Source organism: Sceloporus occidentalis, unplaced genomic scaffold (assembly GCF_023333645.1).
Source record: "Sceloporus occidentalis isolate IW3139 unplaced genomic scaffold, rSceOcc1.0.p SCAF_2, whole genome shotgun sequence".
NCBI classification, from domain to species: Eukaryota; Metazoa; Chordata; class Lepidosauria; order Squamata; family Phrynosomatidae; genus Sceloporus; species Sceloporus occidentalis.
This window is the reverse complement of record NW_028316982.1, coordinates 90837528-90862543: the sequence shown is the minus strand read 5'-3', so window position 1 is coordinate 90862543 and position 25016 is coordinate 90837528. Positions and strand designations below refer to the sequence as shown.

At 36.7% G+C, this 25016-nt stretch overlaps 1 protein-coding gene across 7 annotated transcripts in view; it reads right to left on the bottom strand.

Moving 5' to 3' along the window:
* Positions 1–25016, bottom strand: part of LOC149318673 (exocyst complex component 6) — a 128926-nt gene that overhangs the window by 25262 nt on the left and 78648 nt on the right. For 4 of the 7 annotated variants that reach the window (XM_089510256.1, XM_089510251.1, XM_089510255.1 and 1 more), the window contains 4 exons: positions 23159–23338; positions 16885–16914; positions 8499–8640; positions 5171–5244 (listed from right to left, as the gene is read on the bottom strand). In XM_089510256.1, the coding sequence (XP_089366382.1) occupies positions 5171–5244; positions 8499–8640; positions 16885–16914; positions 23159–23338 (426 nt within the window). The remainder of the gene's footprint in view (positions 1–5170; positions 5245–8498; positions 8641–16884; positions 16915–23158; positions 23339–25016) is intronic. The other 3 variants (XM_089510252.1, XM_089510258.1, XM_089510253.1) reach the window with 1 other exon arrangement.

Sequence of the window (25016 nt, the reverse complement as noted above, 5' to 3'; positions counted from 1 at the left end):
AAAGAGAAGGAAGGGTTTAATATTTGACTCCTATTTAGTAAATCCTAAATAACCATCTCTCTCTTACTTTCCTATCATGATTATTACCTCTTTCTTGCCAGGATTATACCTGGTAGTCTCCCTTCTGGACCACATCTGCCAAAAAAAAAAAAGATGCTATCTGCTTGTTCACAGAATATACAGAATGCTTCAAGTATAAGATGTGACAGGATGCATCTCTTTCGAACAGCAAACAAAACATTAACAGGAATTGTCCACCACCATTTTGGGGGACAAACAGAACAAATGAAGATCACATCTAGAATCATTTTCACCAATGTATCCTGGTGAACATCACCTGATTGCAAGCTATTTAGTGTATAACCCTAATGGCTATGAATTTTAATTGACTTCTGCCACTCCAACATAAAATAAGAAATAACTATTATCTTAGTTTTAACACAGCAAAGGTCTTTTAGGGCTGACGGCTAAGGGGGATGGACCTTTCATGTGCTGTGTTGTTATATATATATGGACCTTTCATGTGCTGTGTTGTGTGTGTGTGTGTGTGTGTGTGTGTGTGTATGTATATATATATATATATATATATATATATATTCTTTTTAGTGATTTATTTTCAACTGTTTTTAATTGATGTGTTAGTTTAATCATATTTTTAATTTTTTGTATGATGTAAATTTTGTAGCTGTTTAAACTGTTTAAACTTTTGTAAATTGTCTTGAGTCCCAGATTAGGAGAAATGTGAGATATAAATGATTATCATCATCTGAATATAATATCCTCTGCATATTACACCCTCCCCAAATCTAAAATAGTGATTTAATGCATACAGGTTAACAGCTTGTTTTAATTTTAGGCATATCCTTCAGAAATCGGTTGATGTGTAAGGTCGCAACAGTATCTTGGCACTTAAGCTTTTAGATTGTTAGCATCAATTACTATGGCCCTTGTTGTCACTGTGACAAAAATAGAAATTCTTTGCTCTCATGGAAGTGAGAACATAGTAATTCAAGCACGCTGTGACTTGTGGAAGGAACACATGCACACTTTATAACCCACATTTACTTAAACAACAATTCCTGGCAAGTCATCCTTCGGTAAATCCTTGTGTTCCTTAACACCATATTATCCTAACCCTCTATTGATGGACTACATCCATTATCACTTGGAAGCTGCGTTAATCCCTTAGTAATTAACACCTTCATTAAAGAAACTTGATCTCAAAAGAAGTTTAAGGTGTATTATTGGCTTAGTCAAATCAAGCTTATAGGGAATAAAATTTTATGTCATTCAAACTTTCAACTTCCTTCAAATGAGTATTTCTAATCTGAAATATTGTTTTCCCTTGATAATGGGCTAAACTACATTGAAAAATCCCCATGAATTGTAAACTTAGAATGCCCTTCAAAGTATGTACTATGATTTAGATTATCTCCTAAGGTTTTTAGAAGGAAAGAATGCAGAAATTCAAACTAGCAAAAATTCTGGAATAGACTCAGCAAATTTTGTAACAGAGAAATTGGAGTTGATCTTATCTATTTGGATTTGAATGGAAAAAAATAGTATTGCATGGGAAGTTACTGCTCAGGCTGAACAATAGGTATATCAAGTACCTGTATTGTAAGATAAGAAAGTAAGGGGGAAAGCTAGACATACAATTATAGAAGTCTATCTCAAACAAGACAAAAAGTCACATCAGAAACCCTCATGTAACATACTAAATGTAAAATTTTCAGTAAATATGGAGATACAAACTCTATTGTAACCACAAAGAAAATCAACATTTGGTCAGTCCTATGCACAGTCCTTCCTTTTACCTATTATGAACCCCCCCCCTCACTATTCACTCAATTTATGATCCAAGGTACATCATGCATAATTTTATAAAACTCTGTCATCTCTTCAGCTTTTTTCTAAACTAAAAACCCACTGACATTGTAACCATTCTTCATAAGCAAAATTGTTCAAGTGTTCTGATAATTTTGGCTGCTCTTTCCTTCATTCATTTTAGTTTTACTCTCTCTTCTGAGATACAGAAACTGGGACTGTACGCAGTACTGTAAGATCCCTCTCTTCAGAAATCCCACAGATGATAAGCTCTTTTCATTTTAGTGTACATTACATTTCACTTAAATATATTGAAACACATCTGCTAATTTATTGATCATTCACTCAATTTGGAGACATCATTTCACAATGCCTCCCTCTCTCTTTATACCATTCAAATAAGTCTAAATATGTCAGGGGGAGGGAGAACCGTAATTTATACAGTGTGCAAACATATCCATTGGGTGTGACAAACTGACAAAATTCGTACGTGAAAACAAAATTCACTAAATGTATATCATATGCACACTGATTTACACAGTGGTTACAAGCCATTTCCTGAACAATGGTGCTTTCCACAGCTCTGAAACAGTCTTGAATGCTTCTTCAAAGTACCATAAAGCTTTACAGCCAAGTATTTGTATGTCACATTTATTATCTGTGGCAGAAATTATTCATGTACACTGTCCTTCTCTAATCTTGCACATTGCCATGAAATCACACAGAAGGAGTGAGCTGTTGTTGAGATAACTGGCTTCCATTAGTAAGCATGTGATTGGCAGGACGATAAAGTCTTTTCCCTCACAGGTCAGCTACTTTTTTAAAAAAGGGCAATCCTGCTGATCCATCTTTTAGCTACAGTCTCTCACTGAGTCCCAATTCTCTTGCCTTTTAGCTTTGATATGGCTCAAGCTTTCCCCCTTGTATTAGCCCCTACCTGTCATCAGCTCCTCTGTACTGAACAGCAAATATCAGGAGTTTGACCTCGGGGCACAGTCCGGGTGGGCAGGTAAAACCTGACCACTGGACCTACTTCCTTATCTTTCATATCCTGCAATTCATGAAACAGTATCGAATTCAAACTGAAAAACAGAAGCATGACCTCTTATAGGAACTTTCTGAAAAAGGCTCTGTTGCCTTTCTAAGTATTCTTGAAAAGAATTGTCATCTGCCCTATTAAGAACGATCATAAATAAAGAAGAGAAGGGGAAAGAGTGCTAAATCTTTACCAAGAGCTAAATGTCACTCCCGATAAGGATTTATGTCAGTACAACAAACTGCTAAGTACACAGGGTGGAAAAAAATAAAAGAGGATGCTTTTTGCATATAAATTTGCAGGCAGATGCAAAATAAAAATAAGCAAAATTAACCGCATGCAAATAATTATAATGTAAATGTTTGGGAAGCACTATATTGTTAAAAGAATAGCACAACCCATATCTCTGAAGAGGAAATACATGAAATATTGAGCATATTAATTCATGCTCACTTAAGATACGATCTGCTTCAATCACACAAAATGTAAACTGGGAATTACTGTGAGCTGCCTTATGGAGTAGCTCTAAAAATGATCTAGGCAGAGATTTAAAATAACTAGCATGTTAGTTATACAAAATAATCAATAATAAGAATTTCTATAGCTCGAGCTGGGTTCCAAACCAAGACTTGGGCATTCCTTGGTGTGCTCCAGCTGTTCCCCCTCCTTGGACCCTTGTACAACTATTCTCAAGCATAATGTTCATCATGAAAAAGGTTTGGTTTTAATATGCCAGGTTTTTTATGCTTTAACTTCAGCTTTACAGAAGTTTTTAAAAAACCACATCAAATTATCACTTGAACTTTCTTTGCACCTATCTTATTCCAATAATAACAGAGAGGAATGATATTTTGCTCATGCACTGTCTCAGTGCACATTACAGCAGGACTTTCAAATAAATCAGAATTCATCTACACATGTTGATCACTGAACAATTATGTCTTTTGCTCATTAGAACTCCACATCTTTGAAATGATGGGAAACTAGCTTGCAAGGTGCTTTGTAATAATTAAGGAAAGACTGATCTGAAACCTGTGAGTTGTTCCCCAAAACAAAATAATGTACTTAGTTGAAACCTGCCAGACATTTTAGCATGTAATTTAGTATTACAACAATATTTGATTAATAATAGAAAATCATAAGAACAAACAATAATATGAATTAACTTGCTAGATAAAGCCAGTATTCATATAGTCCAGTGCACTTTTTTTAAAAACAGTAACACTACATCCAGACACCTGACCTTCAGAGTTGGTTAACTTTTCAGGTTATACAACCCTGAACCCATTTTTTTGTGTAATGCTGTAATGTAGTGCTATAATATAATGATTCCAGATAACTGATGTGTAGGTTTGGTACTGAATTGAACAATGAACAGTGTGTCTTCTGAAGGGGAAAGGAATACTCACACTCAGTCTTTACTGGGCCACTTTTGAATTTTATATTCTTTTAATATGTTTCTGCATACCTAGTAAGTCCAAAACTGCAGGGGCAGACTCATTTCATTGCCCTACTGATTTAAGTGGACTAGTACACCTACAACTCACATATTACTAGTTTTGAGGAACAACAGAAGTGGGATAGGAAGAGAAAACAATTGGGAAATCCCTTCTCCAACTAGTAAAATAATGATGAGAGATCTTGTAGCACCTTTGAGACTAACTGAAAGAAAGAAGTTGCCAGCTTGAGCTAATGTAGATTTCAGTCTACTTCCTCAGATGCATAATGTCAGAGTGTTGAACTTTACAGCTAGACAAACTACTTACTGCTCACCTCCCCTTGACCCATGCTTTACATGCATGTCCGAGGTTTAGTCACTACATTTCTAGGTAGGACTTAAAAACTCTGACACTTTGGAAAATTGCTTCTAGTTGGCACAGATAAGTTACAATCAATGAGACTAGAGTACCAAGAAAAAAACAATAGTTTCAGATGGAATCTGACGAGTATAATGTAGCTAACATGCTTCTCTTTACAAGCAAAAAAATCATAGTTAAAGCCCAAAATATATATTATAATGCTACAGAAACATGAACAAAACCACCAGAGTAGATTTAAACAAGTCTCATATTAAAGGCTAGGCCCCCTGAATCAATTGAGTTTACCTCAATGTTGACCTACCATTCAGTGACTGAGCCAATAGATCTACTCTAGTTGGAACTCATAATAGGATTTAGGACTTAGAGGGCTATATGGGGCTTTCCCCACATCTGCTGCAGCACCTTGTTCCCCTCTGCATAGGGGATACATGAAAAGTTTGGTATCATGAAAATATGATAATTAATTGGTATAAAAACAACATCTTACTTGTCTGAGGTCAATGAATGCTAATTGTAAAGTTTCTCCATGGAATCCAGGTACAGGCTCAGAACTGGCAAATACTGTAAAGTAAGAAAACAATTGAAAGGTAGATTTTATTTTAATTCAAAGTCCAAAACCAATTTATTTTCATTCTATAACATGAGTTATAATTAAGTAAAATGATACTTCCATTTTAAGAGTGATGATTTAGCACAGGGATGACAATAATATACTTTTCCAAACATTGTTGGACAGCCTTAACCAGCACATCCAATACTGAGATGCTGCAGATCAACAACATCTGAAGGTCTACACAATCCCCAACCAGTTTAGAAAAAAGTTAATGATACATGTTAACCTCTATGGGTACTCAAAAGCCATTTGTCTTCTGTCTGAGTCACAATTTCTTGATTATAAATATTTAACAATCTTAATTGTAGATAGTAGCTAAGATATCGGAATTCAAGTTATGTTACAGGACAGTTTAGCAAAAAATGCTTTAGAACAGAGGCATACAACTGTGGCCCTCCAGATATTTTTGGACTACAATTCCCATAATCCCTCCCCATGGCAGTCTTGATTAGTCGCAGGTCACAAATTGCAGGTTGCTGGTCAAAAATCTTGGACAGCCACCAGTGCTCACCCATGTCTTGGGGGAAAGACAAGGTTAAACACTGCATATAGCACAACCCAAAAAGAACTATACGCTAGAAAATCCCACTGATTTTGATTATATCTCCACAGAATGTGTAACATGGAGTCTTATACAGTCAGCCCTCCATATCCACAGATTTTGCATCCAGAACTTGAAAATCTTCCTTTTAAAAAAACAAAAAACAAAATCAAAACAGACCTCGAATTTGCATTTTATGTAAGGGACACCATTTTACTCCCTACTGTATACTGTATGTATTACGAATTGAACATCAAAATAATTTTTTATCAATGTGAGGTCCTGGAACCAAACTCCTGTGGATACCAAGGGCCCATTGTAATTTAAATATAATTCACACAGAAGTTACAAACTTTGAAAAAATCATTGAGACCTGGCCACAGATATTGCTTTTATATAATTAGTCCTGACTTCTTACTGACAGGTTTCTCAATGATACTTTTACACCTATATTCTGATGGAGCAAAATCCAGCCCTGGTCAGTACCTATCCTACTGCCGCTACAGCCTCAGTCAATCAGACCCCAATCAACGCTGAGGGGAGTACTGAAACAACAAAATCAGAAGAACTGCTTTAGGTGAGCCTCTGGGCTTGCAGTAAACTGATAGGAGATATTTCACCCCCTTTAGCACAATAAATGGATCAGCTACCCTTTGGAATACCTTAGTCCTAACCATGGTTTGCCATGAGAGACAAAGAAATGAGTTTCATGAAACTCAACTCCAGAAATCCATAGCACACAGCTTGGGTTCTCTATGGATTGTATAATCAGATGGGTGAAAATTCTATAATACCATGAGACTTTAGTAAGGGAGCCATATTTGTGGAAGGTGTTCCCAAAGAAATGACTTTCCTAAAACAGTTGGCCATACTAGATCTAGCTCTTCCAAAAGGCTTTCCTTTTAAAAAGAAAACTGGAGCCCAGTAGAAAGGTTCTGAAGGGATCTGCATACTGATTAGCCAGATTGATCATCATTTGTTGTTGTTTATATGTTCATCTGTCTGACTATCTCTCTGTCTTCTGACTTTGGAGATTATCAGATGGGGGGGCGAGGGGTGGACAAAGGACGGGAATGAAGCACACCGCTCCCATCCTTATGCCTTCCTTGTCATGCTATCGCGCAAAAGAGTATCACACACGTTGCATTTATCCAGTCATTATCCTGTCAATGAAGTGGAATTGTCCTGTCACTTTTGAATAATGGAAACCTCCATTAATGAAAAATGACAGGACAATTCCGCTTCACTGACAGAACAATAATGGGATAAGTGCGGTGTCATCTGATAGTCTTTTGCACAATAATGATGGGATAATGATCAGATAATCATGACTTCAGTGACAGGCTAATGACCAGATAAACGCAACTTTGTCTGATAATCTTTGCACAATCGTGCAATAAGGACGGGAAAAGGACATGTGATAATCTCCATTGTAATACTGGACTCTTACAGATTACTGCAAAGAAATGACAGCTCTCCCAACAGAGAGTTTCATTTATCAGTGGCTGGTGTCTCTTTGTTTCACCTCCAGATCCAAACTAATTTTAATTCTAGTAAAAATCTGTAGGCACTTCAGCCAATCACCATTCAGCTCTCATGGAACTAACCAATCTGGCAAATCAGTATGCAGATCTCTTCAGAGCCTTTCTACTGGGCTCTAGTTTTCTTGTTAAAAGGAAAAATGTTCTGAAAATCTTAATGAAAAATGTAAGGAATTCTGTTCCCGCCACCTCTGTCCGCAGGTAGCAAAGATAATAAATAAATGTAGGCAAGTATGTTACAGTAGTCATTTCTAGATTCATGAGTTCAGATTACTACTTCACTTATAAAAGGTCTTTTAAATCTTATATGAAGACGTCTTATAAGTAAAATGGTGAGACTCAAATGCCCCATTACATTCAAGCCATTCTCAAACATACAAAATTTTGGGAGAATTGCAAACCCTTCTTCATAAGTCGAGTCATATGAGAACAACAGAACAGATCAGAACAATTCCTCTCAGACTGGTTGAACTGTTTCATTTCTTTAAACATCTGTGAATCTGAAAATACTCCAAAGTGCCACAATATTCTTTATAGCATAATGATTATTAACTACCAGAAGAGGGAGACAAGAGGAAATTCAGTGTAGAACTGGTTCAATGAAAATTAAGTACTGAGTTCAACATGAAAAGCATTTAAGTTCGCAATATTTATATTCTTTTAAAAAGTGGAGACCTTTCCACTGGGTCTTTCACAGATCTATTTCTGGTGTTGGGGCTTGAAAAAGAGTTTCCCCAGGACTATTTTTAATAGGCAAGTCCTAATCTATCAAAAATAAGTAGCAAATAAAACTATAATGCTTCAACTGCTTAATTCCTTAGAATAATCAACGAACTCTTTGCTAGCAATTAAATGCTTAGAGAACACATTGTCAATTGCTGCAAAGTGCCAGAACCTGCAAAGTTTGGCCAGCAGTAAAGAGGAAAACCAAACACACACATCAGGGTGATAGTTACAAATCTTCCAAAATTTAAACTGTTAGTCCCTTAGAAGCTATCCAGCTACATAAGACCTTGAACAATATACAGGATAAACAACCAGGCCAGGTTTATAAGTTTAATCATTTCCATAAATCAAATCATAAATAAATTCAGTATGGTGGCCGGAATTTTATACTTACATTCACACTGGATTACATCTAAATTAAACTGCTGAATGGCTCCCATGCTTATTTGTTTTAATTCATTATCCAATAGCATCTGCATCAGGGTGGTTGACAAATGTTGGCAGGCTGACATACATGCAGTCTGGGCTACTTTTCCCTGTTAAAAAAAAGCTGAGTTATAAGAATATGCTAACAATGTTGTGAGAATGTGTACCTTCTCCCGCATTTCTTCAGCTCAGAACAGACAATGCTTGATGCTCCCATTATCCACTACCCTTTCCTTCTACCCTTGGACCAGTTGCCAAGTATCGTCAAATCATATAAATAGACACACACATACAATTCACTTTGTTGAGTTTGTAGCTACAATATGGACAACTGAAATGGACATATTATATACATTCAGTCTCATACGTGGGGGGCAGGTGCTCAACAGAATTTTCCCTTCCGTCTTTCATTGTTTACTATTAACAAGGATATCCTGGAATACTAGAAGTTTCCCACTTGAGCACTCAGATGCATCTCCCCTCCACACAAAAAATAGGGGGAAATAACTGTACAAAAACCAGTTATTTACCAAGTCACATGCAGCCCTCTGATGTTCACAACATACATACATAGCCAAAGTCACACTTTTTCATTCTAATACATATAGCATAAATGTCATGCCAATGTTTGACAAAAGCAAGTTGGATCTAACACACCATCTATATGCTTTCAGAGATATAAAAATTAATGGAACTAATTTCTGATTAAGTGACAAGATCATAACCTTCACCTAACTAACTCAAATATAATGTGAAGGAATATAAACTGAATGTTCCAAATGTTAGAAAGCTTTATCTATTGCTAACATGTCTGGGCTGTTTCTCATTTCTAAACTGATATGTTTGAGAACACAGAAGGCTTTTCTTTAAAATGTAGTTATTTTATCAAATTAAGCACTACAGTGGGATCCTCCATATGTTTATTCAGACGTACTCAGTGTTTAATGGGGCTTACTCATAAGTACCTATATACTCGAGTACAATTTAAACACTACCATCCTATATACTCTTAGCTGAAATAAGTAAGCATGTACATGATTGCACTCTAAGTGTGTTTTATTTAGGAAAATTGCATCGATTGGATGAAATATCTTGAGACTTATAAAGAGTAGAGCTTTATAAGGCTACAAATAGTAATGCTTAGCAAAAGTTTAAATCCTTAGCCTATACAGGATAGATTAAGCAATTTATTATATATGAAAATATGTCAGTTGTCATTTTGGGCAGGTAACCTATTCAGCATTTACATTCATGAAGATTCTGATAAAAACTCAAAACCTCAGAGATACCCTGATGAAATATTGTGTATTTCAGATTACATACAGGTGCAACAATATACTTTCTGTTCATATTTCTGGTATTTTAACCACATTCTACAAACCTATTCCTTCTTTGATGGACATTGAAAAATGACTGCTCACAAAATGCCAACTATATAAACAAATGATGTCTCTCACACACACTTAAACACACACACACACACACACACACACACAGCATGCTTACATGTCTGCCAAACCCAGTAGTAATTACACTGGGAGACATGCAGTTCTACTCCCAAAAGGAACAACATCAATACGAATGGGGAAAAGGAGGGAACGGGAAAGGAACAGACGAATCAATGGGCTTAATTTAATTATAGTATAGCAGATTTAAAGACACATAATGGAAATGTTATTTTGATTTAATAGAAAAACTGCATTGTGGATTAATGCAGTCCTCCATCAAATCAGCTCCATGTCCTATTTTACATATAATTTGAAGCCACTATAATGCAATCACAGTAAGCAGCTTAATGCTATGAATTTAAAACTAAAAATAACATCTCATTAAATTCTAGATGCAAAAATATTAGGAACTATATTGTTATACAATATTCAATTTCATTTTTCTTATCAAATGTATATATTCACAGTTGTTCAAAAACAGTGTATTAACAGCGCTGGAGCAGAAGGTAATGGTTACAATGCATGGATATGAGTGAAATTTCTGTGATATTTTTAGATCTAGGTTTTATAAACATACATTAAATGCTTGTTACAATGATAGACAAATGCTGACACCCTAGAAAATTAACAGAATTGCTTTCAACTATGCACTTGGACTACAGGCTTATTGCTCACAGTAAAAGAAAAGTAGAAGGGAAAAGAACATGTTAAAACTATTTGAGATCGCTCAGTTTTGTTTTGTTTTGACCAAGATAAAGAAGCACATCTAGAGGTTTGAGTTTTAACTAGGCATAGACATCTGAAGCTGTTCTTACTGCTCATTTTATAATAAACATTATATATCTCTGTGTGTACATTTTGCACAGTACAGGTGTTCTAAGCTGAAAGTGTACAGGAATGGCAATAGAAAAAATGTTTTATTAAAATAACATATTTACTCAAATTAATCTTAAGCAGTTAAGCTCTGTATGCATTGTAACTCAATATTGAGGTTCTTTAATCACCATTGCTTTCAACTTTTTAAATACTGCATGTTTTATATGAACTCACATGTATTTTTTTAATTTCGAATTAATTGTTCAGTTACTTCCAAATGTTACTACTTTAGTTATAATATTTAAAGTTTCTATTTCTTTTCCTTAGAGTTAACTATTACTACTCCACTGCTACCAAAGAAGCTTCACTTTTATGTATCAGCTGCAAACATCCATATTCTTTATTCCACCACTGGAAAGTTCAAGAAAATAAGGATTCTCTTACGTAAAAATCACACCTGCTAGGAGATAAGGTGCCTGCATTTCACCCACCCTACAGATCTGCTGAAATACAAGTTTGTAAAAAGAGAAAACCCTTAGACAAACGTCTTATATTTCAAAGGAGGTAGCAACAGAGAATCTGCTGACATTTTATATCCTTTCTGTAGTATCCGAAAGCTTTTCTCTTAAGAACAATGGCTGTAAAGAGACATTTGGCCCTAGGAAATTCCCAAAGGGTCAACCATATGCATCCTTCCATGGCACCTTCATGGTGCTGCTTTCTAGACCCATGCTAGCTGTCTCAAAAGCAGCTTTCATCATTCAGTAGGGTGTCAGTCAATATGATTTATGGACTGCATTCAACAAAGTCAAAGCATATAGAATGAGAAATATGACTACAATCTCCTAATTTGTTTTGTATTGAGCCACTTAGGAGTCAAAGACCTGATGTCAGACTGAGACCGGCAACACAATTAACCAGCCGGTGACAGATTCATCCATCCTCCCTGCCAGGCTGTGCCAATCAAGGACAGCATGAGACAACATTTGGAAGAATCAGAAAGACCCCTTTCTCTAAGTAGCCTATGTGGGCTTCTGATTGACAGTTTCTGAATATAGCTTGCAGAGTACTACCACCCATCAGCCAATAGTTCTTTGCTGCAAGCTGTGAAATAAGACTTTTACTGCCAATCATACGAACAATAAAACACAATCCCACAAGCAAACAGGGAACAACAAGATGTGTCTGGCAGCCCTGAAAGGCTAGCTTCATAATTAATTTAACAATATTAAATCACATATTAAATGGAATCTTTCTTTCCATATATCAAATTAAAAATTCAAATGCATATATTTTAGTCTGCCTATCTATCTCACTCAAATCAGGCATCCTTGTGAAAGGAGGAATTAAAACCCTGTTTGCTCAACATAACTAAATTTCATCTCTTGGAAAATAAAAGGCTTTTAATACTGATTGAACATATCAGTATTTTTATAGCTGTGCTCACTGGAGACTTATAAAAATAGTCCAGTTCACAAAATATGCTAGCAATCTTTGCTGTCGTTCTCCTCTCTAAAAGATGTTAATATTATCCCTACTCCACAAACTCTCTTGCCAATTAATAAAATGATTATTTATGTTTGACAGGCATGTTATAAACAAATATGGTGGCAGGTTTTCATAATCATGATGTAGGATTGTGACTAAGAGCAAAAGTTTGATTTCAGTGACAATGGCTCATACACATTAAGAATGTTTTTAAAAATCCTGAAAAGGCTCCATTTTCAGATACACTTTGACCCCTTTCATTCATCAAAACCTAATTTTTCCAACTACAGCTTTTCATATTGTACTTGAGGGGAAAAAAACTATCTGGATAAATTTGTTAGAATATTCAAAGTCTTTAAAACTCAGGAATAAGATTATGCAGGATGTAGACTGTTGACTAAATTGCTTGCTTGCTTTTCGTACTGACACCATTATAAAGTGTTAAATTAAAGCATCTGTTGATGTTTATTTCTGAAGACCTCCAAGGTGAAAACAAACAGACACAGGAAAATCCTTAGCAGAGCCAGTGCCCTCCTCACAAGAGTTACTAATGGCTCTGAAATCCAGCTGGTTTTCATAAATCAGGTTGGTTTCAACATTTACTTGAAAAAATGGATAAAGTCACAAAAATATGGTGTTCAGTTTCTGATTTTGGTATACTGACTTCTTTTAAGTTAGTCTATTCGATATCTTGGTAGTGAGAATAGATAATAATTAATTAGACAATAATCAACTGTATTATCCCAATCCGTATTGTACGGTATTACTGCTCTATCGTATGGAAGTAACTCTTCACAAATAAAAAGTTGCTTGAAATTAATGTTAAAAACTGACATAAATAAATAACATTACAACTGTACTGTAACAAGGGATAGCTTCATTATTTTTGTGCTTTACTTATGTTTATACTTACAAGAGATATGTAGCCTCACTACTTCATTGTATTTTGCACCTTAGGCTAGTGACTTGTAGAATTCTGCTTTTAAAAAAAGTCTCCAAGTGTATTTATTTACTTTTGACTAACAAAAAATGAAGGAGACATTTCTTTAAAATCATGACTAAGGGCAGAACTAGGAGGTCTGGATGAAGTGGTGTGAAGCCACTCCACCTGAAGATGGACTGGGGCCGTGGCTCTTCCACGGCCCCATGGCAGCTTCCTGGCATGTTGAGGGCTTGCGGCATGTAACCACCACATCCCCAAGACGCCCGGAAGCCAGCTTACATGCGGCTGATCTGGGCACCTTCAGGGTGTCATGGGGGCATGAGGCATGTGCATGCTGTGCCCCCAAGCCGCCTGTAAGGCGGCTTTTAGTGCACCAATCTGTACCGGCCCTAAGTACAGCATAAGGCCAAAAGCAGCATAGAGGTGCTTTTTGGGAGGCTTGGGAGTGCAGCATTTACACACCGCATGCTCCCAAACTGCCCAGAAGCCACCCGGCCATTTACATGGGGGCGGCTTCATGACACTCTGGCAGTGCAGTGTTTACATGGAGCAGGTTTCTGGCCACACTGTGGCCGCAAAGGTGACTTTTTGCCACCTGAAAAAGGAGTGGCTCTTTGCCGCTCCTTTTTTGGCGGATTGAAATCGCAACATGCAGTTGCTGTGGTCCAAATCCACCTTCAGAACCTATTTCGGCCCTTAGTCTAAGTGAGAACAAAGCCAGTTGGAACTGTAAGTAACCATTTTTAAAAGTAGCACTGTGAGTTCGGTAGAGTGCATACGCATAAACTCCATTTTGAAGGGACCCAAGAGACAGCCAACCTGCACAGTGAATGAACTGGAACTGTATACTTTGACTTAGCAAGGCTCACTTAGAAGCAGAGGAAAAAATATGGCAGCCTTACAATCTGTTTGATAGAATATACTGTATTTACTAAGTGCTGTAAAAAGAATCTACCAACCATCTGTCTGATAAAAGTCGGTTCATTGTTCAAATATGTTAATAATGTTGTTTAAAAGATCAGCAAGTTCCAGAGATATGGCTATCATCACCAGTCGAAGGATGTGTGTGTCTGTTCTTATGGAGATCCCATGAATTTCATAGGGTAATCTTAGGCATGATTTACTCAAGAGATGGTTTTGCCAGTTCCTTCCTCTGAAATATAGCTTGCAGCATCTGGCATTTATTAGTGGTCTACCATCCAAATATTAACAAGGGCTGAGCCTGCTTAGCTTCCAACATCAGATGGGATTTGGTAGTTTAAGAGTATTTAGGCCAAAAACATACAGTGCAGATATTCTGTATTTTCCTCAATGAATTTTGTGTGATAACGAGAAAAAAAAGAAGTGAGAATGAATGGTGAATAAGTTTGACAATGTCTTCTTTATCTTTTCTTACATTTATTGAATGAGGCAGGGGGGATTTATAACTATAAAAGAGAATGTCTACGACAATTATAACTCACCAGGCTAACAACACCTGAAATTTGACATTGAGGGGCAAGGGGTTGGAATCCAAGTATCCATATGAAACTTCAAGTCAAGCTAAAAGGGGGTCTGCCACAAGCTACCATGAAATCATGGCAAGCACCTCAAAATTTTGCATAGTGTTTTAATTGTTGTCTAGTAGCCAGTTTCAAGTTGAAATTCCAAACATGGGGTTTCTTAGAAGTATTAAAACAACAATTTCAATTTATCAGCAATATTTTTAAAAATAAAGGTTACAAAATAGAAGAGGGGTCTCTGAGGCACTACTTCTACGATTACTTCAGAAATGGGAGAAAAGCAAGCAGTGGAGGACTATGGCACTGCTGCAAAAAAGAGTGAGAAAATGATAGAAGACTGAGTTTCTCTGAGGTAAAATCAGGAAGAACCGAATATAAGATCTCCCATAGTGCCACTTAGGCAATACCTAATACATGTCAGCTATACTACAATATGAGATCTGAAAGCACCTAACTTCATTCTCTTATATACCTCACAATACCTTTAACTCATCTAATTTAACTGGGTTACTCTGTGCAGTATACCATTTATTAAAGATAAAAGGTAAATGTGACTAACACCTAGACACTCTTCTTTAATTTCATCCCATTGGATCTATCTTCACATTTCAACCTGAATGGCCAAACAAACACTTTAGTGCAAGAACACTTATTCTCTGTAGGGAGTGTAGAATACACACTCCTTTTCTACAAACTGATGAAGTCTGAAACTATGAAGATAGAAAAACTCCTATTTGTGTGAGCAATTAAATACAATTAGAACTACCTTGAATAAACTACTAACAGTGGACTTAGAATATACTTAGAATATACTTAGAAATGTCTATTATTGACAAGATTAACAGATCATGTTTCATTTTATTTCCTCCATTCCATAGTCATTATACTACAATATATGATTATAAAATAGTTATTTTTACTCATTCAGACATAAGGCTTCAAAGCAAGGGCACCTATTAATTTTAATGCAAGACAATCCACTACAGTTTCTCTAATAAATTGTACACAGTGGTATATGTGCTTCAAATAATGTTTTATGAGATCTATATGGTAAAACTACAATGTGCTCATAATTATAATTGTAATGAATGAATCAGGCCTTAACACCAGATGAAATCATGTTTTAAAAAAAGACAAATGATAAAGACGGTGTCTGCTATACACTGACCATTTTTGACAGCTTCACTCTTATGAAGTCTGATTTGTTTTATTCCTGTGTAATGGCTATTGTTATCCATTCCTTTTTGTGTTTTGTATCTTGTGTATCTGTGTTTTTTCTTTTTCTTTTGTTTGCTATTTATAGTCATGAGCATACTGAATGCCAAAATAGAAAGAGAAGATGAAGGCGTTTCACATTTATACACTTTATTATCATATATAAGATACCAATAAGGCTCCTAATGTGTTATTATTATACTTACTGATTTTTCTTGTTTAAGTGTTGACATTGTAAAATATTATACAGAAGCAATGCTATCAAGTGGGAAAAACATGAAATAGATAAAAAAATAGGTAGAACACAATACTGCATCAATACAAAAACCTTATTTAAAAATGAAAGGAAATTTTCCCAAACAAACAAATCTGTTTAAAAGTAGCAGTTATTCATTATAATGCAAATATTTGTACTAGGACAAGTAAATGATTTAAAATGAGCTGCTGACCTGAAAACGATTGGGTCATTAATCTTTTAAAGCAATCCATCATCTTTAAGAAATACATTTAGGCACAGACATTCTCCTTAGTTCAAAAAGTATGTTTTTGAAAGAAACTGAAACTTTTGCCACCCCTTTATTCTCGGCCACTAGCTGGCCATTTTAACCTTATTTTGTATGCACATCCAATAGTTGTATTCTGACACCTGACCTCAAACTAACAAGTCTTATGGTCTCCCTTTGAATGATCTAATTTGAGATGCAATGCATGCCCTATCATGTTTCTGGGAGTCTTTAAAAGGTTCCTTCTGCCTTGGCATCCAAATGACTATCGTTAGTCTTCAACCTGGATTCCACATGCAACCACACAACTTAGTAATAAGTCAGATCAGACCAAATAGTGGGTTTCTAATAAGTCAGAATTAAAGCAATAAGCCTGCAGGCAGTTCATAGTTTAAGTTTTCCATGTGCATGCTTTTTTTGAGAGCTTGCATCTACTTACCGACATGGCAGCATGATCATTGTTGTTATTCTGAGAAGGAAACCAGTAGGCCAATCAAAACAAAACAAAAATTAAAATGCACTGTCAACATCAAATTGCAGTTTGGTATCAGTAAGGGGGAGATTCTTAAGAAAATAAGCAAGGTCTGCTAATAAGCTTATTTTCTGAAGGTTCAAAAATAGGATCAGAGTTTTAAATGAATATGATCTGGCTTGGTCACAATGAAGGCTTGTGAAGTCTGTCAGTCCTTTTGCTTAAGTTGTAAATCCAAGGAGACACATGTGCCATATCTGATATTCTGACATATGGAGGAATTAATACAAAGCACAGTGCTAATTATGAGAGTTAGGATATGAACATACTCTGCATAAAGTGATATTTTCCAGCACATCATCTGGAAACATTTTATCTAAATTTTTTGGAAAGAGTTTGGATCATATTCAATTAGCATGACAATTTCAGAGCTCTTTGGATGGGTCCAAATCTCTGCAGATGGCCTTCTGCTCATGCATGGGGGCTTTTAAGCTCCCTGCTTCCAGCAGCAGACCTCTGTGCCCTCCAGAGCAGCCCCCCATGGGGCAAGGGAAGCAACTGCCAGAAGGATGCATCACCCTGTGGCTATGTGCACACACAGAAGTGCTTCCCACTCACACTTGGGGGCAGGGCAACCATTATCATCAATCTGTTACTTAGCTACATCACTATATATATATATATATATGCTTAAGAAATAATTTGTGACCACTCAATGACAGGAAGTAAAAGTGCATAAAGACAAACACATCCATCCATTAAATTGCTCAGAAAAATATGGAAATAATTTATTTTTTAAGTATAGATGCAAAATATTGCTTTTGTCTTTTCTTGTATTTATTTTAAAAAGCACCAATACCATTCTTATCAAGTGACAACACAAAGGAAATACAAATAGACTTTTAGGAAAACAAAGTAGAAACACATAGAGGAATCCAGTGACATCAGACAATAACTAAGAGTAGATGTTTTAAAACATATGGACAGTTATATTTCGATATAATATCCACAAAACATAGTTTTACCATCAGCTGCTATTGTGCATTATGGTTGACCACATTAACGGTATACCTAAAAAGAGCTAAGAACTGGCCCTAAATGGCCCCAAAATCATAGAGCTGGAAGAGACCACAAGGGCCATCCAGTCCAACCCCCTGCTATGCAGGAATACACAATCAATGTACTCCTGACAGTTGGCCATCCAGCCTCTGTTTAAAAACCTCCAAAGAAGGAGATTCTAACACACTCTGACGGGTGTGTTCCACTGTCGAACAGCTCTTACTGTTAGGAGGTTCTTCCTGATGTTTAGGTGGAAGCACTTTTCTTGTACTTTGCATGCATTGTTCTGTGCCCTAGTCTCTGGAACATCAGAAAACAAGCTTGCTCCATCCCCAATATGACATCCCTTCATATATTCAAATAGGGCTATCCTATCACCTCTTAACCTTCTCTTCTCAGGCTAAATATACCCAGTTCCCCAAGTCTCTCTTTATATGGCATGGTTTCCAGATCCTTCATCATTTTGGTTGCCTTCCTCTGGACACGCTCCTTCAGCCTGTCGACATCCATTTTGAATTGTGGTGCCCAGAACTGGATATAGTATTTCAAGTGAGGCCTGAAATAGAGTGGCACTATTACTTCCCTCAATCTAGACACTATACTTCTGTTGATGCAGCTTAGAATCTAAATTGGCTTTTTTAGCTGCAACATCACACTGTTCACTCATGTTCAACTTGTGGTCTACTAGGATTCCTAGATCCTTGTCACCTGTACTGTTTTCAAGCCCGGTGTCCCACATCCTAAATCTGTGCATTTCATCTTTTTCTCCCAAAGTGTAATACCTTACATTTCTCCTTGTTGAAATTCATTTTGTTAGTTTTGACCCAGCTTTCTAATCTATTGAAGTCATTTTGAATTTTGATCCTGTCCTCTGGAGTATTAGCTGCTACTCCTAATTTGGTGTCATCTGCAAATTTTTAAGCATGCCCTCTATTCCTTCATTCAAGTCATTAATAAAGATGTTGAATAGCACTGGGCCCAGGACAGACCCCTGTGGCACCTCATTAATCATTTCTCTCCAGGATGAAGAGGAGCCATTGCTGAATACCCTTTGGGTTTGACCATTCCACCAACTACAAATCCACCTAAAAGTTGCATTGTCTAGCTTACATTTTACTGGCTTGTTTGTCAGTATATTGTGGGGAACTTTGTTGAAAGCCTTACTGAAATCAAGATATGGTATATTCACAGCATTCCCTTCATTTACCCAATTGGTACTTTTATCTAAAAAGGAGGTATGATTACTCTGGCATGACTTGTTTTTGAGAAAACCATGCTGACTTATTGCAACTACAGTGCACCCGTGTCATATACGGTTGCGCCATACGCAGCTTTCAGATTATGCTGAAGCTGTGCACCAGAAGCAACAATGGCACATGTGCCTATGGTGTGTGCACTGCGCTGCATTGCATGCATGAGACCCATTGTTTCCAATGGGGCTTGAGCATATGTGGTATTTCCCTTATACCGGGGGGAGGGAGGTTCTGGAACTGATCCCCTAATAAGGGAAGGGCAGACTGTAATTATATATGACCTCTACAATATACCAAGCTATCCCATTCTGTTGCACACAACTAACCAATTATTCATAGTGAAGTAAAAAGCAGGGATATACAATTTATATTTTTCCCTACAATGCCGTCTACATTTTAAAATGATATATAATGCCAAGGAAAGACTTCCCTTTTGGACTCTGCTGTGCAAAAAGAACACTACATGTTGCGTCATGACTACAAGACCATATTCTGTACTTATATATGAAGCCACACACGAGTAAAAACAAAAAAAAAATGTTGGTACACATACTGTGCTGACTGAAAAACATAGCTGAAACATACCTAAAAAAATAACTTGAAGAATAGCATACATTTCTGGATACATTCCTTACAGCCTAGGACGCACACACACACACACGGCTTCAAGTTGCCTGTTGACTCATGGCAACCCCATGAATATCATTGAGTTTCTTAGGCAAGGAATATTCAGAGGTGGTTTTGCCAGTGCCCTTCTCTAAAATATAGCCTATAGCACTTGATAGTCCCTGGCAGTCTCCCCATTCAGGTACCAACTGGGACTGTCTCTGCTTTGTTTCCATGATCAGATGAGATCTGGGACCTTTAGAGTATATAAGGATGGAGAGGGACTTATAAAATCATATGACCAGATTTGCCTGAATAAAAATGTTACATGTTAAAAACTGGATGCAAACTGTTGTCTCTGGGTGTCTTATCAATTAACACACTACAGCATGCTGCCAATTTCACTTCCTATTGGAAGATGTTATGGTCAATCAACAATGGGATGCAAAATATAAGTCTGTCCCTTGTTTCCCAGTTAGCAAGTAGCAGTACAAAATGTGTCACACACACACACACACACACACACATATATATATATATATATATGAATAAAATTCATTAACTGGAAAATGTTTCTGAAGACATGACTCATCACCCCTCACACTCTGTAAATACACACACAGTTGCTTCAGATGTCATACTCTCTTCTTCCACACCCCAAAATATCAAGATCTCAGGCAAGCATTTTCATTAATCTGGGCAGTCAGTCAAATGTAATTAAAAAGTCATAAGGCTAGAACAAAACCATTCTCTGTGAGGATCGTACTTTCTTTACTAGGGAAGACTCAAAAGTAGGATACCCCATGTGTGGTTTAATATAGGGATGGGCAGAATGTAGCCTGGAATCTAGGGGTAGATCCCTGAGTGAATTATGGCAGATCATTGTGGGCTTCTTCCAATCCCTATGATTAATAACAACAGCAAAATGATCCTAAAATGACTGGATCACAGGGTTTTCTGACAGCTGAGTGAGTGTGACTTGCCCAAGGTCACCCAGTGGGTTTAATGGCTGTGTGGGGATTTGAATTCTGATCTCCAGAGTCAATGTCCAGAACAAGTGTAGATTTGTATGTGAGCAATAATTTTGGTACTCTAAACAAATTCCTGGGCCTGTGCTCAGAGACACCTTGTTCTGCAGTTCTGTATCTATTTACCTAAGCCACTATTTTGCATCCGGTTCTATTCGGAGGACTCTGGGGTTCTAGTGAAAGACACAAAAGAGATCCTAAAGGCTGCCCACTCCTGAAAAGAAGTGACACATAGTCCATTCTACCACTTCATTCTGCTGTAGTTCAAGATCCAGATAAACTCTTCAAATGAATTCATAGTTAGAAATGCCCACCATTATTTTTCTCCTATACACAGGTTAAATGAAGATTCAGCCACAAGTATACTCCCTCCTTTAACTATGGGTACAAAATTGGTGAACAAAATAGAATGTCTGGACATGGGTAAATTCATATTAGGGTACATCTTATTACAGACGTGGCCTTAGCTACCAGTAATAGCTACCAGGAGCTCTGGTGGCACAGTGGCTAAATGCCTGTACTGCAGTCACTCACTCACAAACCACAAGGTTGTGAGTTCAATACCAGCCAGGAGCTTAGGGTCAACTCAGCCTGGCATCCTTCTGAGGTCGCTAAAATGAGTACCCAGCTTGTTGGGGGCAATTAGCTTACACATTGTAAACCACTTAGGGAGTGCTTATAGTGGTACAGAAATGTACTTGCTATAGCTATTGCTAATACAATTAAGTGCTGTGTAATATTTAGGATATGGCAACTACAATTGTTGCCAGATGAGAAAAAGCAAGGATTTATCAAATATGCCTTTTGCCAGAGTACAACAGCATACAGTTATATAACCAGAATAAGGGTATAGCCATACTGAAGAAATAAAGCAATTTGACACCACTTTAACTGTCATGGCTCCATCCTATGGAATCCTGGGATTTGTAGTTTAGTGAGGTATTCAGTCTGGACTGTCAGAGAGCACTGGTGCCTCACCAAATTAGAAATCCCAGGATTTTGTAGGACAGTGTATGAGTGGTGTCAAACTGCTTTAATTCTGCAGTGTGAATACACCCACAATCACAAATGTTTCACTAGCTTCAATCTTTCAACACAGTACTGTCTAAACACTCACATAAGACAAGAAAACATGTTGTTCCCAAGGGATTAGATAACAGAAACCAAGACATACTGTTTGTTCTTGAAACATTGCTATAGACAGCACAGAACATTTTCAATGAAATGAAATGTAAATAAAGATCTAGAGGATTGCCCAATTACATTTATTTTAAGAAATAATTTAATATTAACAAGGCTTCAATTATAACTAAAACATACAAGATATATTCACAATATAAATGAAACAAAGGAATATTTGATTTGCTAAATAAAAATCCGAAACACATGCTAGTCTGTGAATATTTAAATGCAAAGTAAAAGTCAGAGTGGAAAGTGTGATTATGATCCACCAAAACTGATGGCACTGATAGGTTATTGTTGTTTTACACTATGTTTCCCAAAAACAATCCCAACACACACTCTTACAGAAAGAAACATGAGACATATTTAACCAAGATTTGCTTTTTAAAGCCAGGATTTGACTCCGATTTGCAAGTCCTGGATAAAAGCAAATCCTGGTTGGCACCAAGATAAGCAGATGTACAATTAAAATGTTATTAATATTAAGAGAGGGAAGAAGGTGAGGAGATGTGAGAAGAATGCCTGTAAGCAAACTTTTGGCTCACATGTTACCTCCTAATCAGATGAAATGTTATACAATGATTTAACATTTAGCCAGGCTCACAATCTCCCTCCCCTTCTATGTAATCATGAGGAACTGGATAGCGTTCAATTCCATTTTAGATTAAATGCTGCTTGCCATACTGTTCAAACTAAGCCAAGCTGTATTAATCCTGATTCATTGAAACAAATCAACTTCAAACCATAATTTACTGAGCTGGTTTGTTTTGAATAACAGTAAATAAAAATTAACCATATTTTAGGGTTTGGAGAGCATGTTAAACTGTGTTTAATCCAACACAAAAGGAGCTTCCAATCTCCTACAATTAGAAGAGAAAAGCAGGCAGGATAGTATGTAAGCTTAAGGTCCACTGAGGCTTGTTTTCAAAAAAGTTAAGCATGGTTCAGCCTCACATTTAACTATAGCCATCCTCTTCATATAGGGCCAGTCCACTGCACGTTGTACATCTAATACAGACCAAGGGGTTGTTGTTTTCCCCATCGTAGGTGACAAAGCATTGTTAAACTACATGTACAAGGCAATCTAAGACTGCTTGTACTTTCTCTACTTACAGGTAAGTGAGTAAAAACCTGAAAGGTGCTTCTTAAAAAATTAATGAGATCCATTAAATAGCCACTGGCTCTCCCATCTGGCTCACTCATGGTCCAGTCATAATCAGCAAGCTGGATAAATTCATCAATCTTTTGGTTAAGTTTGGTATAAATCTCCCCTTCAGCAGCGTGCCTTGCATCCTGAAAAATATACATATAGGATGGCTATACAGAAATTATATTACTGTAGGGTTAATTCTTTCAAGTGTGACACAGCAGAGGTGGGACAAGAAGAAAGAACAGAAATTGCTATTTTAATTCATACTGTAATATAGGGTTTAAAAACAAATTAGTCACTACAAGCAAGATAAACAATTCTTATCACAAATGGACATTCATGATACCTTGTTTTGGGGATGCAAGTTAGAACGTGTAAAGGTAACAATTCTTGCTATGTTGCTTCAAGTTGACTTAGACTTCTTAGGGAGACCCCATCATAGGATTTTCTTAGCAAGATTTATTTAAGGGAGGTTTACCCCTGCTTTCCTCTTCGGATGAGTGTGTGTGATGGGCTCAAAGTCACAGGTGGGTTTCTAAGGCTAAACAGGGATTTGAGCCCTGATCACTCAGAGCTGCAGTCCAACACTCAAACCACTACACGATGCTGGCTCCTGTATGGTAACTATATCATCATCATCATCATCATCATCATCATCATCATCATCTAAAATGCTACTCAGGCTTTAACTGGATAATTTCAGGAAAACGCCAAATTAATCAAACCATTATTTGAATTATATCCTAATTATTACCACTGATTTGTTTATCACATTGTGGTCTGGGAAGTAAATTTTTATTCCTATGATAACTAACAAGTGACCAATGTTTTCTCATGAAATTTCATTCTCTATAATGCTTACTTTAATGTATATGATCCAAGAAAAGCAAACAATAGTTTGTGGCTGATCAAAAATTTTAAAATAATGTGTTACATTCAAACCTTGAAGATAATTGTTATGAACTACTATTCAGACATTTGTGATTCCTTCTGGAATGTCTTGAATATATAGAAGGGTTGATGACTGTTAGAGATGGCGGAACTTCACAACTGATATCTTCCATATATATGAGAAGTGTCCATAATAGAAGCATTCTGGAAATCAATTCTAGATTCACATAAATTACTGGTTTGGAATGCTGGTCTCCTGCCTTGATCAGCTGGCATGAAAGAATATCCCAATGGTAGTAGATTGCTCCTTCAGCTATCCTGAGAATTTGAAAGCTGGTTGAGCTTCAAGAATGGGGAAGGGTAAATCTCCCACTGGAAATGAACAGGCTCCTTAAACTGCAGTCCTATACACGCTTATGCCTATCTACTTGGAAGTAAGACCTATTTACTCCAATAGGAATTATGCGTGGTTAAGTATATAGGACTACAGTTTACGACCGACAAGATTTTCTTCTAAGAGATGCGGGTAACAATAGGAGAATATACTGCAGTGTAGCTAGGTTGAAGAAATGCATTCAGCTTTCCGTAAAAAGTACATAAGAATTAATAAAAAAAGGATTGTTCATCACAAGTGAGGCTTATGCACTGCTACAATTCTCTATGGTAAAAATAATATGTTTAATATAGAGAGCAGGAGGAGGGAAGAATCTACAAAGGCTATGTCATGCCCTTATAACCTGTTTGGCTTTGTTTGCAATTAATTTTGGATTCCCCGCCCCCAGGAGCTTGGATACCACAAATGACAGTCACAGCATGATCCCAAAGACAGTTAGATAATGCATACATAACTGCATACAGAGGACTTCATTAATTCTTGTTTAAACCCAGAATGAAAAAAAAGTTAAGCCAAAGTACAAAAAAATTGGTTAG